Source organism: Equus caballus, chromosome 11, assembly GCF_041296265.1.
Source record: "Equus caballus isolate H_3958 breed thoroughbred chromosome 11, TB-T2T, whole genome shotgun sequence".
In the NCBI taxonomy this organism is placed as follows: domain Eukaryota; kingdom Metazoa; phylum Chordata; class Mammalia; order Perissodactyla; family Equidae; genus Equus; species Equus caballus.
This window is the reverse complement of record NC_091694.1, coordinates 37,483,632-37,508,328: the sequence shown is the minus strand read 5'-3', so window position 1 is coordinate 37,508,328 and position 24,697 is coordinate 37,483,632. Positions and strand designations below refer to the sequence as shown.

At 46.7% G+C, this 24,697-nt stretch overlaps 2 protein-coding genes across 2 annotated transcripts; both read right to left on the bottom strand.

Moving 5' to 3' along the window:
* Positions 1 to 3,169: 3,169 nt before the first annotated feature.
* HEATR9 (HEAT repeat containing 9) lies at positions 3,170 to 15,681 on the bottom strand. Its single transcript, XM_023652994.2, has 15 exons — positions 15,450 to 15,681; positions 14,246 to 14,295; positions 12,797 to 12,978; positions 12,423 to 12,549; positions 12,153 to 12,209; positions 11,903 to 11,959; positions 11,163 to 11,220; positions 10,659 to 10,789; positions 7,109 to 7,291; positions 6,622 to 6,714; positions 6,397 to 6,516; positions 5,171 to 5,244; positions 4,680 to 4,731; positions 3,893 to 3,979; positions 3,170 to 3,648 (listed from the first exon to the last, which is right to left on the bottom strand). The coding sequence occupies exons 1-15, from the start codon at positions 15,532 to 15,534 to the stop codon at positions 3,268 to 3,270; spliced, it is 1,737 nt and encodes a 578-aa protein (XP_023508762.1). The 5' UTR covers positions 15,535 to 15,681; the 3' UTR covers positions 3,170 to 3,267.
* Positions 15,682 to 17,923: 2,242 nt separating this feature from the next.
* CCL5 (C-C motif chemokine ligand 5) lies at positions 17,924 to 24,010 on the bottom strand. Its single transcript, NM_001081863.2, has 3 exons — positions 23,890 to 24,010; positions 22,562 to 22,673; positions 17,924 to 18,431 (listed from the first exon to the last, which is right to left on the bottom strand). The coding sequence occupies exons 1-3, from the start codon at positions 23,963 to 23,965 to the stop codon at positions 18,344 to 18,346; spliced, it is 276 nt and encodes a 91-aa protein (NP_001075332.1). The 5' UTR covers positions 23,966 to 24,010; the 3' UTR covers positions 17,924 to 18,343.
* Positions 24,011 to 24,697: the final 687 nt, after the last annotated feature.

The window sequence follows — 24,697 nt, the reverse complement described above, 5'->3', positions numbered from 1 at the left end:
ACGACTTTATCCTGGGTGTGGATGAGGCTGACACTGAGGAGCCCCTAGAGGTGATTCCTGAGGAACTGACTAATGAGGGGTTCTTGGAACTGGAACAGGAATGTATAGCTGAAGAAGAGGCAAAAGAAAAGGGAGCTTCAAGAGAAGAAAAGGAACCCCCAAGAAAACTCACAGTGAAGGGTTTAGCAGAAGCTTTTGCAGACCTCAACAAGCTCCTCAAAAAGTTTTGAAAGCATAGACCCCGATACTGAAAGGTGTTCATTAATAGAGAGGAGTGTTCATGGTGTACTGTGTGCTTCAAGCAAATCTATGATGAAAAAAGAAACCAAACCACCATGGACATGTTTCTGAAAAGAGTGATGCCTCCTTAAGAAGAGCTTCAGGCAGGTCCTTCAGGAGGTATTCCAGAAGAAAGCATTGTGACCATAGGAGATGAGAGCTCCCCGCATGTTTTTGTCCTGAAGACCTTCCAGTGGGATAAGAAGAGGAGGTAGAAGACAGTGATATTGATGATTCTAACGCTGCGTAGGACTAGGCTCGTGTGTGTGTCTTAGTTTTTAACAAAAAAGTTTAAAAGGTAAAAATACAAAATATTTTAAAAATAGAAGAAGGCTTATGAACTAAGGATATAAGAAAAAAATATTTTTGTACAGCTGTACAATGTGTTTGTGTTTTAAGTTGTGTTATGACAAAAGAGTCAAAAAGTTAAAAATTAAAAAGTATATTAAAAAAGCTAAGGTTAATTTATTATTGAAGAAATATTTTTTAAAAAATTTAATATATACTAAATGTCCAGTGTTTATAAAATCTTTAGTAGTTTACAGTAATGTCGTAGGCCTGCACATTCACTCATCACTCACTCAGTGACTCACCCAGAGCAATTTCCAGTCCTCCAAGCCCCATTCATGGTAAGTGCTCTATACAGGTGTACCACTTTTTGTATTTTATGCCATACTTTTACTGTACCTTTTCTATGTTTAGATATGTTTAGATACACAGATACTTACCATTGTGTTTCAGTTGCTTACAGTATTCAGTACAGTAACGTGCTGTGCAGGTTTGTAGCCTAGGAGCAATAGGCTATACCATATAGCCTACTGTGAAGTAGGCTGTACCATCTAGGTTTGTGTAAGTACATTATGATGTTCGCACAATGACAAAGTCACCTAATGACACATTTCTCAGAATGTCTCCCCTTTGGTAAGCGATGCATGACTGTAGAGAGAGAAGAGCCTAGGACAGAACCCTGAGAAATACTGATATTTAAGAGATAACAGAAGAGAATCCTGAAACAAGAGACTGGGAATGGCCACTGAGGTGTCAGTGCAACCCCAGGGAAGAATGGATTTCAAGGAGGGAAAAGCTAATGGTGTCAAGTGCTCAGGCCAGGCCAGCTCATATAAAGGAGAGAAAGCACTCATTTATTTAGCAATATGTAGGTTGTAAATTATCTTAGCAGAGTTTCTCCACTTTGGTACTACTGATATTTTGGGTTGGATAATTCTTTATTGTGGGAGCTTCCCTGTGCATTGTAGGATGTTTAGCAGCATTCCTAGCCTCTACCACGAGACATCAGTAGCAGCCCCTGGTTGTGACAACCAAAAGTGTCTTCTGACATTGCCAAGTCAGAAAATTGCCCCTGTTGAGAACCACTGTCTTAGCAAAAGCAGTTTTGGTAGAGAATTGAATTCTGAACCCAAACTGAAGTGAGATAATGAATAATAGAAATTAGAGAAATGGATACAGGTGATGTGGACAATTATTTAAGAATCTTGATTATGAAGGATGATTAGAGGTGGGATGAGGTAAGACAGAGATAGGGGTTTGTGGGCAGTTATTTTTAAGATAGATGAGAATTGAGCATGTTTGTACCCTGCTTGGAAGGAAATGGGGATAATTGATGTTGAAACCCTTGAAGGAATGGCATCCAGAACACTGGTGGAGGGTTTGCCTTAGAAGAGGAGAATGCCTCTTGCATTGTGGTTGGAGGTAAGGATAGGTACAGTTGCTGTAATAGTAATAACAAATAACTGACATTTATTGGGAGATAACTATGTGCCAGGCACTGTTATAAGCAGTCTGTATGTTAACTTACTTAATTCTCACAATGCCATGAGGCAAGGAGATATAGGAAACCTTTCATGGAAGAGGTGAATGGTGTAAATGATTTTGATTGACACTGGAAGGGACTTGTCAGAGCGTACAGTGAGGAACAGGGGTACTGAGAGGTTAAGCAGCTTGCCCAAGATCACATCTCTAGTAAGTCACAGAGCCAGGATTCTAACCCAAGCGTCTGGCGTTAGAGCCTGTGCTCTTAACTACTATATATGAGGATGCTTACAACAGGTGGCAGGAAGTTGAGGTAATTCCATCTGATGTCTTTTTTTTTTCCCTGAAGAGAAAGTCTACTGAGATTTGGGGAAGTAATATGATAGAAAGTTTGAGGAGATTTAAGGAGTGTGAGGATAGAGAAGGCTTGAGATAACCATTGTGGGAAATAGGAAAGTATCATGACTAGGAACCCATAAAATTGCCAGACAAGAATAAGGGCTTAGTTAAGGAAGGGGCAAGTATTTGGGGGTACCAGTCTGTACCGATTGTGATTTTTCTCCAGCTTTAGTCAGCAACTTGGTTATAGGAACAGAGGCAATTTGATTTAGAGTTAGGGATTTTACTAGTCAGAGAGGTGATAGTGGAGGTATGGGAATAGTAAGGATAGTGGTTGATGGAAGGAGTCCAGGCTGAGTAGGAAGAAAAAATGAAAGGGGGCTAACAGGGATACAGACTAACAGAATGCAGGGAAGTCAGGAGCTTAGTGATGAAAGTCAAAGAACTGGTAGTGGGGATAAAAGAGCTAGATTGATAGTAGTGGGGGATGGGTCAAGTTGGTAAGAGGAAATGGTCCAAGAGCCAAGCTTTCCAGGATTTTCTCCTAGTTTCCCTTCAGCAGCCCCCTCTTGGGCATAGGCTCAACTCTAGTTTTGTCATCAAATTCTAGGCATAGACAAGGGCTTAATTTAGGGAGGCAAGCTGGCCATCCAGAACAGCTTTAGCTCTGTCCTTCTCTCTTTCTCATGAAAGGGGCATGTGGCTGAGTGGAAGGAACCTTCAACCAGGAGTGAGGAGACCTGTGTTTCAGTGTAGACTCTGATGAAGGGAACTGCAGTGGTAGGGAGAGTGACATTCATTTATTCATGTAGGGTAAGTATAGATTGTTTTCTCTGGGGAGCCTAAGAAGCATCCTCAGGGAGAGAGTGTGGGCTGGGCCTATTTGGAGGTTTTAGCAAGGGTCTGGAGCTGTCTCCTGATCTCTGGCGTCCAGGGCCCTGTGACCTGTGACTTTTGTTTTAGTGGTTTAGAGAAACAGGGTGGGAAAGCAGATGTGAGGTAGGAGGCAAACCCTTTCTGGGCACTCAACTTTTTCTGTTGGTCCAACGTGGTGCTAGACTTTGCGTCAAACAGGTTCAGCTGTGCAAGGTGGAAGTCTTGGATTTTTAACTCTTCTGGCTTCACAGGCTCTTTTCGGAACCTTGTGGGCTCTGCCTTCTCATTGGTCCTAGGTGCCTCATATACAAAGAGTACCTTGTTCTTCAGCTTGTTTTGGATCCAGGGGTCAATTGAAGCCAAAAGAATTAATGTTTCTTGTAGCTGCATTGAAACAAAGGCCCTATGGTTGACTCACTTAAGGCTAAGGCTGGGAGGGGAGGGGGTGCTACAGGGAAGGGGAGCTCTGGCCAGAGGCCACTATAGCCTTAAGGAAAGAGGTCAAGGGACAGTGTCTCAGGGATCATTCCCCTCTCCTCCATCCTGACAAAGAGGAAGTGGTGAGGATGGGTGGGAGAGGCTTGGAGGAAGGGTTGGGAAGAAGAAGAGGTGAGCAGGAATGCCTTACCCTCTTCTTCACAGGCTGGTTCTTTTCCGCATCTAGCATGTCTAGGAGCAAGTGGAACACTTGTGGGCTACGGATCCCCAGGACGCCCTGGCAGAGGCAGAATGAGAGTGCCTAAGTAGCCAGCCCCAGAAAGGTGCTCCCTCTATGCTCTTTTCTATTCTAGCCCCCTTGTCATGACCCTGTAGCCCGGAGAGAGGCGGAGATATGGCTTCCTAGCTGAGGTGTCCCCTTCTTTGCCTTTTGTGGCCACTGCTTTGGATTCCAGTGCACCTTATTCACCAGGAAGACTGAAGACAATTTCTGCAATATCTAAGCAATGCCCTTTACACCCAGCTCCTGTCCCTTATCCCACCCACCTCTAATCCTGAAGAAAAGGTTACCCTGAACTCCTGGTAGGCCTGGAATTCTAAAATAAACAAGCAAACAACCTCCCCAAACTTTACAGCTCTTTCTTCCCCTCAGTAACCCTGCTTAATTGCCTGCTCCCGGGGCTGGCCCCGTGGCCGAGTGGTTAAGTTCGCGCGCTCCGCTGCAGGCGACCCAGTGTTTCGTTGGTTTGAATCATGGGCGCGGACATGGCACTGCTCATCAAACCACGCTGAGGCAGCGTCCTACATGCCACAACTAAAAGGACCCACAACAAAGAATATACAACTATGTACCAGGGGGCTTTGGGGAGAAAAAGGAAAAAAATAAAATCTTAAAAACGAAAACAAACAAACAAACAAAAATTGCCTGCTCCCCCTGCCATCAACACATCTGGTCAGAGAAGCAGAGCTGGCCTTACCAAAGAGATGATTGCTTCCTGGCGTGCAATGGCATCTGAGTTCATCAATTGCCTGTGTAGAAAGGAGCGTGTGTGTGTTGTGGTCCAATTAAGGGGTGGAGGGAGGAAGGCTGGTTGTTTCTTACAGCCCAGAGTGAGCCGGGAATAAGGCTGATGAGTGATGCTAATTTCATTAATTTCCGCCTCTTGTTTCTTGGGTCAGGAAAGGGCCTGGAGAGGAAAGGCAAATACTGCAATTTGCCAGGAGGCGCTAAATGACTATCATGTCTTACACTTGTCCAGAACTTAACCTTTTACAAGTCCCTTTCGTGTCCTTATCTTAATTTGAGCTTTATAGTAAGCCAGAGTGGTAGGTCTTATCAGCCCCTTTTTGCAGATGAAGGAAAGCCCAGGGATCAGTGAACTGGCAGCAGGTTCTCAGCTCTTTCTGACCTGCCCCCTTCCCACAGCCTAGGATTTGGCCCTGGCAGCTCCCAGCCCTAGCCACTCACGCTTCCACCAAGTTCATCATCGTAGGCTTCATCTTGAGCTTTTCCACAGTTTCAGCCACAGCCTGCCTGTTAGCCTGAAGAGGGAATAAGGTTGGGCAACAGAGAGAAGGAATGCAAGGTGTGTCCTTAGGTGCTTCACAAACCTTTATTGAACGTTTACTTTGTGCTACATTTGGTCCTTGCCTTGAGGAGCTCATGGTCTGGTGGAGGAAGTAGACAAGCGAATAGGCAATTACACTACTGTAGTAAGCATTACAACGGCACTAAGTGTAGGGTGCAGATAGGAAGGTCTCCTGACTCTGTCTAGGTACCAGCAAGACTTCCTGGAGGAGGTGATGCTTCAGCTGAAACCTGAAGCGTGAGTAGGAGTTAACCAGGCAGAGGGCAGGGTGATTTTCCCTGCAGAGAGGAGAACATATATAAAGCCTGGAGGCAAGAGAGAGCACAGAGAGCTTAGGAACAGAAAATAGTTGAATTTAGCTAGGTGACCAAACTGGGACTCTTCAGAGTGGAGCACCCTGAGTAATCACACTGGGACAACAGGTATAAATCAGGACAGGGTCATCCTAAGCATTGCTGGTTGGTGTATGGCTCTGAGGGGGAGACTGGTGAGAGAGACTGGAGAGGTAAGCAGGTCTTGGGTGCTGAAGGGCAATGTCAGCCATCCTGTGGCACTGGGGAGCTATTGAAAAGTTCTATGCAGAGGTGAGACACAATCTGATCTACGTTTTAGAAGATTGTCTTTAGAAATTCTGTGGCTGGTTTTGTAATAAGCTAATAAAGATAAAAGCAAGGGTTTTATCACAGGAAAGGGTTTTAACACACAAAAGCAGGGTTGATTCTGTTTGTGGTGATTTAGGAAAGCTCCCTATAGGAGGAGGTGTTCAGACTGGTCTTAAAGGAGCAATCCTATCTTAATAAATAGGCAGAGGGAGAGAGGAGAGTTACTTACCAGTGGGAGTGATTAGCGTGAGGCAGTTTTTCATCTTGCGGGGGGGGCGGGGGGGGCGGAATGACTCAGGGCATTTTAAACTGAGAGAACTGCCTGAGCAAAGGCAAGGTGGCTTGAAATCGTGGGTTTGCATTAGGGGAACAGGGAGTGGGTTAGGGTGACTGTGATACTTTTGGAGGGCTGTGTGGTGGGAGCCAACCCAGGGGAGATCTTTAGAGAAGGGAGAGGAGACAGGTTTGGGCTGTCTGGGCTTGGAAGCTTTGGTCTCACTTACAAGGAAGGGTTCATTATACATCTTCCTCCTGAGCGAGTCAAATGTGAGTCCCTCCAGCCCCTGTGCTTGGATCTGTTCCAGCCCAATGGTCTTGAGCATCTGGGTGGCTTCAAAGCGGTGCTGAGGGCAGGGGTGAGGGAGGTATGAAGGACAAACTCCCTTCCTCACCCCCTAACCCTGTCCTAGTGCCAGAGAAGAAGGGTACTAGGCAGCCCTAGAGCTTACCTCAAGGACACTGGAGTAGCACAGCTGGTGTAGGATAGCTGTGATGACTGCGGCTGAGTGTACATGCATCATCTTGACCAGCATCCTAAGTGCCTGTGAGGGGTGAGCAGGGCGAGGTGGGGTGTACATGGCCGAGAGGCATTTGGATGGTGGGCAAACCTGAGGGCTGAGCCTAGAACTCATGGGGAATAGGTGGGGGCCTTTCTCCTGCCTCTTGGCCTCTTGAGAGCACAAGTTCATGTGTGCACATGTGTGCACATACATGAACATCCGTACAAATCAAATATACACAGACACATATTGTCCACATGACACCATACTCATGTATATACATGTTCACAAACACACAGAGGACCCTGCAGTGCTCGCTACTGGTGAGGCTTCCTTTTTCTGTAATGAGGATGACAGCATCCAGACCCACCGAAGTCAGTACTGGCCTCTGTTTCCCCAGTGCTCCCCAAGGAGCCCAGCCTCCTGCCCCTCATACCTTCATCCTCTGGGTCTTGGGCCCTTGGCACAGGGACTGCAGCAAGAACTCTCGGGCTATTTTGTTGTGTGGCCTCAGGAAACCCAAGCACAGGGCTGCCTCCATGGCTGCTTCATTTGATGACTTCTTTATCAGCGTCTGCAGCACAGGTACCAACTTCCCTTCGTTCCCAACTTGAGTCCTCTGAGAGGGAGACAGGAGGTAAAATGGGCAGGAGGACTATGTCTTCAGCCAGGCTTTGTTAAGAGGGCAATTCATTGCTGCTTCCAGACCATTCTCCCTCCTCCCTCAAATGAATCTTATGTCATCAGATTATTTTACCCACTTCCCCTTATTTTTGCTATCTACTTGTTCCTGGGTACCATCCCCTCATTTCTGTATGATTTTATCTTGTGGATGGATCATTGTTACTCTCTTTAACACTTCTGCTGTCTTAATTCCTGTTATTTAAAAAAATATACATGTCATCCAACTCCTCTCCTCCAATAACCTTGTTTTCCACTCTATATCAGCCACTAATTCCCATAGAGAGACTTTATCATTACACATTACTACAACTTCTCCATGATCTCCATTTCTTGGATCTCACTCTCTGACCACCACCCTCCTATCTTTCCAGCTCACCTCCCAATGCCAACAATTGTTGGACTCCACAAGGACTAACAATCCATTGAGCACATTTTCGCTGCTCATCACTTTCTTCCTCTTTACCCAGCTTAAATTCCATGGTCCTACAGTAATCATTTCCCTGCCTTACTCAACTTCTTTACCCCCTCTTGCTTCATGGTACTCAACTCTCCACTTACTCTATGCCTGCACTTCCTGGAGAAAAACACACAGTCATGATGACTGATCTTGCTTTAAATGTGTGAACACAAACCTCATGTAGACACTTAATGCTGCCTAGTAATCATACTGTTTTTTTCCCCAGGCAATTCTCTTTCCCACTTCCTGGCTCACACCTTTTCTCTGGAACCTCTAATACTTCTTCCTCCGTTTTCACTTGCTTCCTACTTTGCTGAGCAAATAAAAGTAACTAGAAAAGAAGTTCCAGAGACACCTACCACCACTTCTCTCCAACTTTCAACACCTGCACTCCTATGTTCTTCCTTTCCACTTGTTGCTATGGACTATGACCATCTATCTAAAGTCAATCTCTCCATTTGTGTGTTAGATCTCATCCCGTCTCACTACTCAAGAACATTACTGCACAACTCTTCCCATTCTCTTAAAAAATTATCATTTTTCTAACTACTGGGTCATTACCCTTCAGCATAGAAACATGCTGTTATTTTTCTTTTTCCTAGAGTCTACTACTGGTGCCAGCTACAACCCTTTCCAGCAAAACTTGGAAAATTGTCCATTCTTGCTGTCTCTCATTTCTTTCCTCCCATTCTCTCTTAAATCTGCTCCAGTCAGGCCTTCACGACCACCACCCCACCAAAATGGTTCTTCTTAAGATAATCGAGTCCCACATTGTTAAATCCATGTATCAATTCTCAGTCCTTATATTATTTGATGTAGTTGATTTGTCTCCTTTCCTTAATATATGTTCTGCACTTGATTTTCAGAATACTGCAGGGTGTCTTCTTACCTATTGGCCACTTCTCAGTATTTACTGCTTCTCCCTGACCTCTTAACATTGGGATGCTCCAAGGCTGGGTTCCTGGTTCTGTTGTTAGTGATCTCGTCTAGTTGAATGACAAATGCTCTCTATATGCTGACAACACATAAATTTCTTTCTCTAGTTCAGACTTCTGCAATCTAAATTGTGTATCCAACTGTGTACTTGCTGTCTCCCTTGGAGGTCCAATAGACATCTCAAACTTAACTTGTCCAAAACTGGATGTTCTCCAAATCTTTACCTATTACCTCCGAATCCGTTCCACCTGTAGTTTTTTCCATGTTAGTTGATGACAACTCCATCCTTTCAGTTGCTGGGCCAAAAGCTTTGGCTTCATCCTTCCTCATTGTCTTTTATAGCTCACATTCAACCCATCAGAGTTTTACTTTTAAAATATATCCAGAATTTAATAACTTCTTATGAACCCTACTGCTCCAAGCCACCATTATATCTCATCAGGATTGCTTCCATAGCCCCTAATTGGTTTCTCTCCTTCCCCACTTGCTGCCCCCACCCCAGCCTCCTGTTTTTCTCAACATACCAGTCAGAGTGAACCTTTTGAAATGTAAGTTAGATCATGTCACTGCTTTGCTACAAACTTCTAATGGCTCCTTATTCCACTCGGAGTAAAAACCCAAGTACTTAAAGTTGTCCAGAAGGCCACATATGATCTAGTCTTCTGTTAACTTTATTGACCTAACTTCAATTCCGACTGCTTGCTCTATTCCCACTCTGCTTCAGCCACACTGGCCTCCTTGCTGTTCCTTGACCATGCCAAGGATGCTCCTGCCTTAGGGTATTTGCATTGATTGGTCCTTCTGCTGGTCATTCTGCTGAGAGAATCTACTCTCAAATATCTGCATGGCTAACCCCTTCACCTTCTTTATCTCTGCTCAGATGACACCTAAATGAGCCTTCACTCTCTTCCATGTTTAAAATTGCAACCCATTCTCATTCCCACTTGGCATTCCTGATCACCCTCACCCTGCTACATCTTTTCACTGTGCTTGTCACCTCTAACATACTATATAAATAAGTTTATTCATTATTACATGTCTCCTCCCACTAGAATGTAAGCTCCACAAGAGAAGGAATCTTTGCCTTTTTGGTTCACTGATGTATCCCAAGGGCCTAGGACAGTGCCTCGCACATGACGGCTGTTTAATATATATTTGTTGAGGGCCAGCCCCATGGCCAAGTGGTTAAGTTCACGCTCTCTGCTTCGGCAGCCCAGGGTTTCACTGGTTCAGATCCTGGGCGTGGACATGGCACCACTCGTCAAGCCATGCTGAGGCGGCATCCCACATGCCACAACTAGAAGGACCCACAACTAAAAATATACAACTATGTACTGGGGGTGCTTTGGGGAGAAAAAGGAAAAATAAAAAAAATTAAAAATATATATATATTTGTTGAGTAAATGGATGAATGATGAATTCTGTTTTATATGGAGCAGTAATGGGGTCAAAGTGAAAGGACCCTCAAAGGGAAAAAGCTTGAGGACTGTCAGTGGACTCTCTTGGTCCCTGTCCCCTTGACAGAGATTTTCCTTTAATAGGTTATTTTAGGGATGATAATGATGGTTATCATTTAAACAGCACAGGCATTGAACTAGGTGCTTTACGTACATTGTCTCACTTAATTTTCTCAACGATGTTATAAGGTAATTACTATCTCCATTTTAGAGGTGGTCAAACTGTGCTTTGCATCAAAAGAATGCTGGCTTTTCAGAAGGTGTAAGACTAGTAAGTGGCTATGCCAATGCTTTTATTCAGGGAAACTATTCCTCAGAGAACTCCACAAGGACAATGTCTTCCCCCCATCAAAGCTAGGAGCTAGGTTCCCTTCTTCCTGACCTACCCCCCCAGCCAATACCATCAGTTACCTTGCCCTACTTTGCCCCAAGTACCAACTCATCCCAATCACCTTGTCTTTGGGGACAGCAGCCCAGGAGTTCAGAGCCGCTTGCAGTCCTGTCAGAGTATCCATCCTTTGCCCCTCATTTTGCCCCTTCAACTGCTTGATGAGAGCCTGGATCACGTACTTATTCAGGCAACCTGGACAGGGGGGTCCTCAGGTCAGGGCAGAGCTTCAGGGGCTGCTCCTCTCTGCCAGGATCCATTTGACTCCAGTGTGCCCTCAAGACAGAAGTTCCAAGTACTAGGTCCCAGAAGGTTGCCTGTCCTCCCAGGATACCAGAGCAGCTGGCTGAGCATGACTGCAATTCCAGAAGCCCTCTTTCTCCCTCCCTCCAATCTCTTCTCCCTTTTCACCTCACCCTCCTCTCTCTGCCCAACAGTATCTAGCATAGTTCCCAGACCCTGCCAAATGCTCTCCACTTCCTTCTGTCCTTACCCAAAGGGGAAAGTGGCTGTACTGCCTCCTTTCTCACCTGACCCTACTCCCCATCCAGGGAGAAGACATACTTACCCAGGATGGCTAGGGTTCGACAAGCCTCATACTTCACTTTCTCTGGACCAGTTTGGGCCTGATTTAAGAGGCAAATAGTGGAAACATGCCTAAGGTGATGGAATGTCAGAGCTTTAAGAATCATCTCAGCTTTTCATTTTACAAATGAGGACATGAAGGCCTAGAGAATGACCTGTCTATGCTCAAATACAGAGTACAGGCAGGATGGTGCAATGGAAGGAAGACAACTTGGGAGTGAGACTTTTGTTCAAATCTCTATGTGGTGTCTAGTAGCCACGTGACATTGGGCAAGTCACTTGGCCTCTCAAAGCTTCCATTTCTCATTAGAAAAATGCAGATACTACTACGTAATCCTAGTATTGTAAGATTTAAATGAGATTATGGCTAAGAATGCATGCTCCCCATTTATAAATTGGCATGTAAGCATGGGGCATTGACTCACTTAAGGCAGAGAATGAACTCAGTCCCAGTTCTCTCCTGGCTTTTCAGTCGAGCATCTTTTCTGTTAGACCAAGGGATCTACAGATTCCCCCTTCTTCATCCTTTTAGATCAAGCTGCCCTTCAGAGAAGCCAAGGGCATGAGATGGTGACATGCTGCCCACTGGTGGCTCTCTCCTCACTGGATCTGACCCATTGTCCTTGCACCCTGGTGAAACTTGTCTGTGCCCAAGTGCCCATGCTCTACACACCTCTGACCCTGTTTCCTCCTCTCTTGAATTCCAGGCAGCCCCAGACTCACCACCTGCCATAGTGCGTCCATGACAAACTTGTCGCTGATTCCCAGGCTCCCTAGAGCCTGCAGGAATAGGGGTGGAGGAAAGAGAAGAGACATTGGACATCACCCTCAGGAGTTACCATCCTCTGGAACAGCTGGAGTTGGTTCTTGGAATACCATCCTACCCCCACCCTCCACCTCAAGCATCTTTCTGCTGTCTGGCTTAGCTAACTCCTACCTGTAACCATGCTTCTCCACCCTTGCCACTTCTCACCTGTGCCGCATAGAGCTGCTCATCCTCTCTGGGAGATTTCAGGCTTCTTGTGAGTTCCTGCCCATCCAAGGGAGCCAGTGGAAAGGAATAAAAGGATATAAATGTAGTTGTAGAACTTCAAACTGAAAGGAGCTCATCCAATCCAATCCCCTTTCTCCCCTCCCTCCATTTTGCAGGCAGGGACTGAGGGCTGAAGGATGGTGTGAGCCCAAGGTAAGGCACCCACAGGGAGGGAGTCTCCCCATTCTCCCTCCCACCATGGTCCCTGACCTTTAATCTTTGCCACTTCAAGGGGTCCCCAGTAGGGTCTAAGACCTTGGATGCCACCTCAGATTTTATAGTCAACTTGCTCATGGGGAGATGGAATTTTTGTATGGCAGCAGCCCCTTTGAGGTACCTGTGTGAGAAATTGCACAGGCAGTCTTGGTTCTCTTGTTCCCTCCCTCCTTATTTTACAAACTCTCCTCTGCCTCTGGTCCTGAGCCCAGCTCAGGTGGGACCAGAGGAAGACAGATGAACCTCCTTCCCCAGGGTCCTCTCTGGGATCTGTATGCTGACTTGTCCCGCCCCCTACCCCACCCCCTCCTTCCCCTCTTTCCTAGAAGGTGTGGAGGATGTGGAGAATAGGAAGGGGCAGAGCACACCTAGGGTGATCTCTCGTTTTCCGTAACATCTTCTGGGCCTCCCGTTCCTGTCGCTGATCATACAGGGTACGCCAGTGCGTGTAGATCTCAGGCTTCTTGAAGTAGCAGTAAGGTACTGAGTTTGGCCTGCTCGGGTGCTGCCTCCAGCACTCTGGACTTGGGGGAATCTCTTCCTTTGGTTTCTGGGGGATGTGAGTGGCAGAGCAGTCACAGGGGATATTCCTCAGCCAGGAGAAGGGCCAGGGTGAGAAGGGACTAGGTGAGCGAGATGCCCTTCAGCCTCTCATCTGAGCTGGAGTTACAGCTACCTCCTAACCCACTGTGTGACTTGGGCAAGTTACTTCACCCTACCAAGATCTCAGTCTTCTCATCTGCAAAATGGATCTAATAATTCTTGTTCTATACCCTTCCCAAGGTGTTGTGAAGATCAAGTGAGGTAAAGATTGTGAAGCCTTTGTTGATCTGTAAATCAATCTGAGTACACAGTTTGTTTAGTTGGGGATCTCAGAACACTTTGAGAAGATCACCTGGGCAAGGAGATGAAATGTCAAGGGGTGAGGGAGATGTGCAGTAAAGAAGGGAAAAAGACAGGCTACTGCTTACTCTTTCAGGCCCTCAACAGGGATCGATTGAGCACCTACTATGTGCCAAGCACTGTCATCCCTGCCCTCATGGAACTTAACAGTTTAGTCAGAAAAACAGGATTTCTTTAACTCATCTCTCAAACAATTGTGAAACTGCAGTTCTGATTGTAGCGGAAGGTGTTGGGTGGGCCAGGGGCCTTCTCTGAAGATTTGGCTAGGATTCATTCCTGTCTCTGCTCAAGGCTTCTTGTCTTTACAACTGATCTCCGAGCAACGAGGAAGAGGGCCTTCAGCCAGGGGTTCCCAATTTGGTGACTGAGAGGATGATAATAAGAGTTCTCAAGTGACTGTCATGATTTTAGAAAATGGAGCATTGACTCACAATAAGTAGGGTTGTCAGGTTTAGTAAAAACCAAGCATATAAAAAAATAGGACGTCTAGTTAAATTTAGATTTCAGATAATGAATGCAATACTTGTGACATATTTATACTAAAAAAATTACTCATTGTTTATCTGAAATTCAAACTTAATTGGGGACCCTGTATTTTATCTGACAACTCTGAGGATCCCTGTGTTAATTAATAAAAATGACTCATTATTAAGCACTGCCTGCATAGTCCAGGCCTTGTAGATATTATCTCATAGCAACTCCCTTCGTAGGGAGCTGGGCAGGGGTTAGCCTGTGACAGAGGAAGCTCTTGAGGCTCAGGGAGGGAAAGTGACTTGTCCAAGTTCAAACGGGGATAGTGGCAGCCCTAGGGGTGAGTGTCAGGGTTCTGTGAACTGGCCTTAAAGGGAAGGGACAGTCTAATACCCCTCCTACTTCAACAAAGTTCCCGGGATGGCAAAAGTTAGGGGTCTTACCTGGTAGCAGGACAAGGGCAGGCGAACAGGAGCCATGGCCTTTCGGAATTCTGTGGTACAGATGAGACAGCAGTTACAAAGGTGGAGTAAAGAATAATCCATTCAGGCGTTCATTTATCCAGCATTTAGTGAACACTAGTACCAGGCACCGGGGAGGTAAATAAGGCATAATTCCTGTTGTTAGAGGCTTGTAGTTTCCTGGTGTCTTGCTGTTCAAATCATGGTCTGCGGAACAGCAGCGTTTCCATCGCTTGGATGCATCTCAGAAATGCAGAATCTCAGGCCCCACCCCAGACTTACTGAATCAGCATCTTCATTTTAAGAAGATTCCTATGCACATTGAAGTTTGAGAAATACTGGCCTAGTAGAGTGCTTCGAAACCTTGACTGCATATTAGAATTATTGGGGAGAATTTTAACATGCCTCAGCCCTCCATCAGACTAATTGAAACAGATTCTCTGGGGAAGGCACCTAGGCACTTTAGAAAGCTCCCCTGAGGATTCTAACATGCAGCTAATGGTCAAAACTATTGGTCTCATTCAGTGGTTCTCAAACTTGAGTGTGCATTAGAATCACCTGGAGAGCTTGTTAAAACCCACATTTCTGGAACTCATCCCAGGAGTATTGATTAAGTAGACCTGGGGTAGAGGATTCTGAGAATCTGCATTTTGAGCAGATGCTGATGCTGCTGGTCCTGGGAACACACTCCGAGAACCACTGGTCTAGCTGGTGAGACAGAACTGTTATTAGAGATTAACAAAGGAAACAAATGTGAAGACAGATAAAGGCACAGATGGTACAGATGAGGGGCCCATAGCCTGGCTGGGAGGATCAGGGAAGGTTTCCCAGAGGAGATTATACACGAGCTGAGTCTTCAATCCAAATAGGATTTAGATAGATATAGGGGAGAGCATTAGGCGTGGGGAACAACTTATGCAAAGACATGGAGGTGTGAGAGTTGGGTAGACAGCAGGGTACAGATGTGCGAGAAGAAGCTGGGGACACACACAGATGTCCCACCTTAGAGGACCCTGGAGACTTACCTTGAGGGCTGTGGGGAGCCATGGAAGTGTCAAAGGGTCTGCCCTGACCCCTCCTATGGATTTGCTGAACTCACCCAGACCTCTGCCTGGGAGTGGGAGTCAGGGAGCTTTCCCTTTCAGGGCCTTGCCCCTGACTCTGTTCCTATCCATTCCAGCCTCACCTTTGGCCCTTTCTGGATATTCCAGCCATGGGTACTTGTACATCGATCTGCCAACCTCCAAGATATTTGACTTTCCGTAGGCCATCCTCTTCTTCTCCTGGTGGGGCCAGAGGGAACCTGGGCATGAGGGGAGCACAGGCACGCTGGGGGAGTGGAGCTTGGAGTCACTCTTGTGTCTTCTGTGGCACACGAGGGACTGGTGAGGCGTCTGGCCTTTTGGAGGTAGAGGATTCCAAGTGCTGAGCAACCAGATCTCCTAGGTAAATAGAACATTCCAGTTCCATTCTTGAGCCCCAGCCCTGACATCTACCGGCCTGTGAATTGAGCTGGCCACTTTATCTCTGGGGCTTCAGTTTCCTCATCTGAGAAGTGCAAAAGCCATATCTGTCTGGCTAACTAGGGGGGCTGTGGTGAGGCATAATCGAAAAGAAAGTGAAAGCCTATGGTGAACTGTCAAACTCACTTAAGCCCACGTTAGAGGCAGGGCTTGTTCTTAGGATTAGTTATCGGAAAATGGCAGAGATGGAAAGGCCCTTTTATACACACACCTACCTCCTTGGCAGCAAGAGACTGAACTCTTCTCTGTGTGGTGAGGAGCTGCCATTCATACCTCCTACTTTTGCATATGCTGTTCCCTCTACCTATCAGGGCTTTCATTTCCTTTTCTACCTGTTAAACTATTTCTCAAATCTTTCGAACTCCATTTAAATATTATCTCATCTCTCAGTGTCTTTTCTCCCCCGGGCACCCTGCCTCACCCCATTCAGTGGTGTAATCCCCCTGCCCTACAATGTGACCACAGCCCTTTGTACAGTTGCTTTAAGTGTTTATCACATGTTTAATCTGTTCGTAGGTACTTCCTCACTGGACTGTGAACTGCTAAAAGTAAAGATTGTGGCTTGTGGCTCATTCACTTCTCTATGCCGCCCCTATTCCCACCCCCCAAAGCCTAGCATAGTGCCTGGCACACAGCAGGCAGTTCGCTGTAGCAAGAAACATGGGCCACCGAGTCATCAGACTTAATACCACCACCAGTAAACTGACATCTTGTGCCCTGATGTGCTGCACTGAGAAAGACAGTGTTACCCATGTGGTATTCCTGCCAAAAATGTTTAACTTGAATCTCGTTATGAGGAAATAATCAGGCAAATCCAAAGTAGGAAGTATTCCACAAAAATCTGGTCTGAACTCCTAAAAAAGTATCAATGTACTTAAATACAAAAAAAGTCTGTTAAAGGACACCAAAAAGACACGACAGCTAAATTCAATATGTATACTTAATTGGATCCTTGATTTAAAAAAAACCAGCAATTGGGACAATTGTGGGGATTTGATGATGGACTGTATATTAGAAAATAATATTGTGTGGATGTTAAGTTTCCTGAGTGTGCTACTCATTTTGTGGTTACAGAGAACGTCCTTGTTAGTAGGAGATAGGTACTGAAACATTTTAGGGGCGAAGTGTTATCACACCTGCAACTTACTCGCAAATTCAGAAAAAAAATGTGTATACCAACCATTTATATTATATGTACACACACACGTATGCACAAAGATAAAGCAAATGTAGTAAAATGTTAATATTTGAATCTAGATGAACGGTATATGGGTGTATTCTTGCAAATTTCTGTAGGTTTTAAATATTACAAATTAAAGATGGAAAACAAAAAAAAGTACCCCATGGGCTTTGGCATTAGACCTGGTGAGGTTAAATGTTGATTGTACCTCTCCCCAGCTTTTTTCTTTTTCTTTTTTTTTCTGTTTTGGGCAAGTTATTTCCCTCTTTTGCCAAGGATTTCCCCAACTGTGAACAGGGTTAATAATCTACCTAGCCCAAAGGGTTGTGAGGATGAAGGGTGATGAATGTAAAGGGCTGACACGCCTGGCACATAGCGCTCAGTTAATACTAGCTATAATTGTGATGATATATATTGTCAATATGTTCATGTGAAGGGACACATAGATGGGAAAGTTGGAATACTCCCACCTTAAAGGTGTGGTGGCAGAAAACCACATAATACCTCATTCTCTTTATTTGAAAGAACTGAGATATTTGGGAATTGCCACTAAGTCCCATTCCAGGAGCAAGAGTGGTGTTAAAGAAATCCACTGGGGATAAAGTGTAGGGTAGGCTAGGGTGGAAGGGGATCAGAGTGGGTAGAAGGGCCAACCACAGTCTAAGGAAACTGGGATGTGCTATGGCAGGGAGTGAGATAGACTCATGGGGACTTTGGGGTGGTGATGTAGTGACCGTTGTTTCCCCCCAGAGTGGATGAGCCATAGTTACTTTACCTGTCCTGTCCTGCCCTGGACACTACTTAGAGAGTTTGTGCTCCCAGCCCTGCTCACTGTGCAGGGCCACAGCCCCCAAATCTAGGGTAGACACTGGATGTGTACAAGCCCGGGGCCCCTTGTGTGCTTAATGCTCATGAGGAAGAAGGGTTCCTGAGGAGAAGATCAAACAGGAGGCAGCTTTGTAATTGCCTTAAGAATTTTAATGGAAAGCTGATTTCTCACATTTGCCAGTCAGCCCTTCCAAGTGAGGGACCAAGAGGGAGCTTTGGCCATGGGACATTTCCATAGGAGTCCAACCTTTCTCCCCTCTTCACCTCCAGAGGCATGCTGACTTCCTTCCTGATCACAGAACCATAGGCGAGCCGAGGGGCCTGATGCTCAGGCCTAGAGACTTCCTGTGCACGAGGCAGAGCCTCAGAAGCTCTTGGAGGCTTTGGATGGGGGAGGCTTTTGTAACTGCTGCTGTGTGCTGGAATCTGCGCCCTCCAAGGAGCGAGTGGGAGTAGGGGGTTCGGGGGAAGCCTCCCAAGCAGGTTAGGACAAGAACAAGAAGCAACAAGAAAGTTTGCACAAGTTCAGGTTCGAGATGCCCTCCAATCCTAGCTCATCTCCAAAGTGTTGATGTACTCTCGCACCCATTTCTTCTCTGGATTGGCACACACCTGGCGCTTCTTTCGGGTGACAAAGCTGTGGGAGAGAAGAGGGTGAGACTTGGTCAGCACTGGGACAGCCAGTTTCGAGGATAAGGCAGACTGAGGCATAAGGGGAAATGATGATGGTACTGTTTGGGTATTTTTAGAGCTCCATAAGATTGTATTTGTGGCTTTTTTCTTTTAAGGTTGGCACTTGAGCTCACTGTTGCCAATCTTCTTTTTTTTTTCTGCTTTATCTCCCCAAATACCCCCAGTACATAGTTGTATATTTTAGTTGTGAGTCCTTCTAGTTGTGGCATGTGGGACGCCACCTCAGCATGGCCTGAGGAGCAGTGCCATGTCCGCGCCTGGGATCCGAACCGGCGAAACCCTAGGCTGCTGAAGTGGAGTGTGTGAACTTAACCACTCAGCCATGGGGTCGGCCCCTGTATTTGTGGCTTTTAAGGAAAGGACATTTCCTCTTCTTTTGGGTCAAAGGGCTCCAAGCCAGAAGCAGATCTGTGTGCATTTTAACCCACAAACACATGCAGCCTGGAGAGTTAAGGGCATATGGGGCCTGAGGAGCCCAGGGTTAAGCTGGTTAACCACTAGCGTTTTCTCAGCACTTCCTCTGTTTCAGACCCTGTGCTGGGTGCTCAAGATGCAGAGAAAAGGAGATGTCCTCTAGGAACTGTGTCATGGCAGAATACGTGGGAGGTAAGAAGTGGTGAAACAAATACATGATTTGGCTTTAGATAACACAGTTCCAGGCACAGGGTAGATAACTCAACAAATGAACACATCTATGCATGTGTGGGTGAAGAAAGAAGGACACGAACTAGAGTCTTGATTTCACCAATTACTAGTAGGGTCACCATGGGCAAATCACTTAGAGCTTCTGAGTCTATTTGCTTACCTGTAAAATGAGCATAGAAATAATTCCTACTTTGCACAATTGTTTTGAAGCTCCAATGAAGTTAAGTGTGAAGTAGTTTTGAAAAATACCATACATGTGTTGTTATTGGAATACTGTGGGACCTCTGCTTTGGGGTGGGTCAGAGTAACTTGAAACCAAATGTCCTGGTACTGGACCATGTGGCTCAGAGAGGTCGTGGGCCCTGAGATATTGGCAATGTCAAAGCACTTCTACCAAATAACCGGCCAGAATGTGGAGGCCCATGAGAGCTAGACGCCTTATCTCTACAGGTGTTGGTGGTGTAAGTTTGAGGTATAAAGGCTGGGGGTCGGGGGCTCAGTCCGGCTGCCTGCCTCACCTGTTTGCTGGGAGGCTGCTCCTATCAGGAGGAGACCATGGGCCTGGATAGCACTGCTGCCAATTAACGTGTTACTTTTGGGTCAGCCCTGCCTACTTGGTCCTTCCTCATTTTGTCTTCTCCTTCAGGATGTTTTCCCGAACCATTTTGACCCCAAATGTTTTCAAAGTGAAAAGGCTTAGGTTGTCTGGTGAGAAGGAGGATTTCTTGGTTCCTCTTCAAGCTCTGTCATGGATAGTATTTGCTCTCAGAAAGCAGCTTGCCCTTTTCTGAGCCTCTCTCAGAGCCACTTGACTCTCTCTCTTTCTCCCACCCTGGTGTGCAGAGAAGAGAAAGGGAGCAGAATGGGTATTCTGGGCTCTTGCACCTCCTAGTGTTTGTTTGCTTATTTGGGGTGGTGAGGAAGCGTGAGACCCAGAAGCTTCTGCCCCTGTGCAGCCAAGGGTCATACAGGAAATCCTGCCAGACTCACTGTTCTCTCCTCGGTTCCCTCAGCCTGTGGCCAGGAAGTCAAAAGGCCAGGAAACCAACATCTGGAGGGTTGCTCAGACCTCCATTTCCTCCTCCTCCCTGCAGAGTGTGAGACTGGAGAACGGCCCCTCCGTCCAAGCTTCTCTCCCTGCCCCCATTTTGGGGACCCTCTACTTGCCTGACTTCCCTCCTACCTCTCTTCCTGCTCCGTCTCATTGGTATCTTCCACCTTCACCGGCCCCTTGGGAGCAGGTGTGCTCAAAGTTGCTGTCCTTTTCTGTGTTTTTTCTCAAGTCTCTGGCACATGACGGGTGCTTAATGGATGTTTATTGAATGAATTAGCGAAAGAATGAATTGCATTGGCTCATCAAGTTTCCCTTGTCACTTCTATGTATATAATAATACATTTAAAGGAGGAGGAGGATGATAAGTGAATACTTAGCAGGCACCTACTGTGTGCCAGGGAATATTCTGGTTTTATCTTTCATTTTATTATTCTCACTTGGACCCAGTGAGGGAAGTACTTTTATTTTATTCCACTTTGCTGGTGAAGAAATTGAGGCTCAGAGCGGTTCAGTGATGGGCCCAAGCTCTGGCAGCTCCCAGTGGGCAGGGCTGGGATTCTAACAAAGGCAGACTGGCCCTGGAGCCAGTGCCCCCCAAGATTATGCTGTATTGCCACTCTTACATTGGGAGCCCCCTTCCCTAGAGAAGAATGTCATAGCTCTAGCCCTAATACTGTTTCTTCAGCTACCAACCCTTTGTCTCACACTCCCTGCTGGACATTTCCACAGGGTTGTCGTGCTGGCACCTTGGCCCTTTCCTCTTTAAACAGCTCTTCCTCAAGACTTCAGGAGGCCCTCCACTTCTCCAGCTGTCTGGGCTGAAACCTCAGCACACCCTCAACCCCCCTCTTTTCCTTGCTCCTGACCTCCAGTCACCTATCAGGGCTTACTGATTCCACCTAGGAAGGTTTCTCCCTCGTCTTCCTTTCCCTTCAGGTACTGCCGAGCCTTCAGCACCACTCAGGTGGGTAACGACAACGGCCTCGTAACTGGACCCTATTCTCTGGGCCTTCTCTGTTCCAGCTCCTTTCACACTTGGCAGCACTGATGCTTTCGCTTCGTTGTGCTGACACTCAGGGCCCTCAGTGCTTTCCTACATGGAGACTCTGACGACACGCCCTCTGCCTGGCACACCCTGCCCCTCAGGCTTTTCTCTGCCAGTCCAATCCCACCTCTGACAGCAGCACCCTTTGCAGCAAACCTCCCTAAATCCCTTCCCCTCACCCCCGAAGCTGGATGTGGTCCCCCTCTCCTCCTTCTGTCATGTTCTTGTGCACGGTGCTCTAGTCGTTGCTGCGTCTGTCTCATCCCTCTTATTAGACTATGAGTCCCGTAAGGGCAGGCATGGCGGTTTATTAATCTCTGCATGCCCATAAGTGCTCAAAGGAGGGTTTCTTTTCTTTTGAAAAATACTTGTTTTCAGAAACAAAATTTGTAGTGCTAAATATTACCACTATACTTCAAAGGATTCACCAGAACCACAGGCCAGCTCTGAATACCTATAACATTGCCAGTGTCACAGGAATTTTCAGATTAACAAACTTTGCCATTCTATAGGAAACTTCACGATTGCCTGATTTTCATTCTTTAAGTCTCTATCATCTTAAATTTCTTAAGCAACTATCGCTATTGAACTTGCTATAGTAGAAAGAGGAGGCTCCAGAGACAGGCTCCATCCTTCACTTACTGTGCAACCTTGGGCAAGTCACTAAACCTCTCTGGGTCTCAGTTTCATTATCTGAAACATGGAAAAAATTATGCTTTCCTGTCAGGGCTGTTATGATGAAATTTAGAGATAATGCATGTAAGACATTTGACACACAGTAGGCACTTCTTAGATAGTAGGGATTACTATATTTTCCCAAATATGTTAGCATGCATATTTAAAGGAGAATCTCATTTTATTTCTTCATCAATCAATCAATAAAGGTTTTTATTTTACACTCTTGACTACAACTAGGGCCCTGACCTCTGACCTCTCCTCCCTGGTTCCTCTGAGGTTGTGGGTGGATTTGACTGGGTGTGGGATATGGAGGAATTTGGGGTTCTTAACTGGAAAGGGATGACTGAGTCGATCTTCTCCATGCAGGGGCATTGCAGACTACGTTCAAGTAAAAGTCAGTCCGTAAAGATCTGAGACCTAACCTAGTCCATCAGAGTGGGGAAGATCCTCCAAGAATGCCTTGTTTAATCCTTTTACATGACAGCTGGGGAGTCTAAAGCTCCAGAGCGGGGAGCCATGGCTCTTTGAGCAGCAGGAGGATGGGCGGGAGCGGATAGGCCATCCTCTCAGAAGGCTCCTGGGGGGACTGGCCCTGGGACAAAAGGTCACCCTTCCTCGCCCCCCTGGAGGGTTCCACAGAGCTGAGACTCACACGACTGCTGGTATAGAGCACTTGCTGCTGGTGTAGAAATACTCTTGGATGTGGGCGCGGGGCAGTGGGCGGGAGATGTAGGCAAAGCAGCAGGGCGTGGTGTCCGAGGCATCTGGGAGAAGGAAAGAACGAGACCCTTGTATTCACTCCAGTGCACTCTGGGTGTTGTGCTGGGTACATTACATGATTTATCTTGAACGGACTATTATCTTCCTTTGATGAAACTGAGACTCAGAGAGGTAAAGTCACTTGGCCATGGACACACAGTGGCAGAGTGGGGATTCCAAGAGAGGACTGAGAGGAACTCCCCAATTGCTCATCGAGACCTTGATCCCAGCTTGTGTCCTCCCCTCTACACCATAACTCCATGCCTTTGGCTCTCAGGATATGCTGGGTCCCCTCCTGGCTTGTCTTGGGCCCTCTGCCCTTACCGTTGCCCTCCTAGGATCCTCAGTGGATTCAGAACCTGGTTTCTTTGAGCCCTAGGGTGGGGTTGGGGGAGGCTTCCAAAACTGAGACTTTATAGCTCAGCCAGGACCCCTCAGAGGGGCCTGAAGATGCATATTGCATCCTGGGAGCCTCTGGCTGGGGCATAGTGAGAAAGGCTCTGAACAGAGAAGAAGGACTTTTTGCTGGTCAATTAATTCAGGATAACCCTGGGAAGTGTCAGTTGCCATTTCTCAGCAGAGTAGGAGTTTTCAGGAGCCAGATAGAACTGGGTTTGAACACCAGTTTCCCCACTTCCTAGCTGTGGACCTTGGGCAAGTTACTTCACCTCTCTGGGCCTCTGTTTCCCCATCTGTAAGTCAAGGATGCTACTCAAAAAGTAGTTGCGAATATTAAATAAGATGATATATGTAAAGCAATCAGCACAATACTTAACCCACAGTAGGCATTTAATTAGCTCTTATTATCCTCTCTCAAGCCCCTTTTTTTCCTTCTATGAAATAGAGGAAACTATGACTGTCCCAGGAGGGTTTTAGTTAATTGCTTAGAATTTTCTTAGAAATCCTGCTGGTGATTCATGTTTTGAGGTCAGCTTGAGCTGCCCCTGCCTACTAATATTAATATCCCCAGCATCAGTACACACTCAGCACCCACAGGGCTTGGGGTATAGACCTTGAAGACACAGAAAAGTCCATCAGAGGGTTCCTGCCGTGAGGTGGCTTAGAGATCTATGAGGGACAACTGACACTGGGGTAAAGCAGTACATAAGAATGTAAATCATAGGGTTCAGACAGCAGAAATGCTGCAGTCAGCAAGAGGGCAAGGTCTAGGCCAGTCTGAGGGTCTGACTCCGGGGGCTGTGGTGCAAGACCCGGACTTACATGGGGAGGCAGATGCAGGAGTGCAGAAGGTGGCAGTGGCGAGGATGACCGCCAGGGCAGCTGCGAAGACCTTCATGGTACCTGTGGGCAGAGGCTGTGGGAGCTCCACACGCTGTCTCAGGATCTTCTGCAGGGACCGTCTGCAGCTCAGGCTGCCCCTTTATAAGGAGTCAGGCCAGTAGGGGGCGCCCCCTCAAGGGGAGTTTCCAAAACAGCAGCCACGCATTGGCTGATAGCTTAAGAGAAATTGCACAAACGGAAAAGAAAACTGAAATAGCCTCTGGAAATTTGAGTCTCTCTCTCTCTCTCTCTCCTCCTCACCACCCTCTGATCTCTCTCTCCTCCTCACCACCCTCTGATCTCTCTCTCCTCCTCACCACCCTCTGGTCCAGAGTGAGTTCCTCAGTTCCCCATTTGCCCTCAAGAAGAGCCAGCATGAGCACCAGTGGAGGAAAACCTCTTCCCGTGTTGGCATCCTCAGCTTCATCCTCTGGGCAGCAGTCCTCCGCAGAGGTCAGGAAGCTGCTTCCCTGGGGACAGGAGGAGGGGCAGTTAGGACAGGGTCAGAAACAACTGGGCATGTTGTTGCTTTCAAAATTCTTGCTCATGCGTTACAGATCTGTATCTTCCCTCTCATCCATGGAAGGATGTTATTTATAAGGTGTTTTATTGAGAAAGGAAGCGTCCTCTGACATATAGTCCCCAAAGGAGGTGAGAGTACCCGCCCTATGATTGGGGCACTGGATCTGAACTGGACATTAATGACCTTTTCACCAGATATGAGTCAGAGTGATTTGTCCTGGGGGGT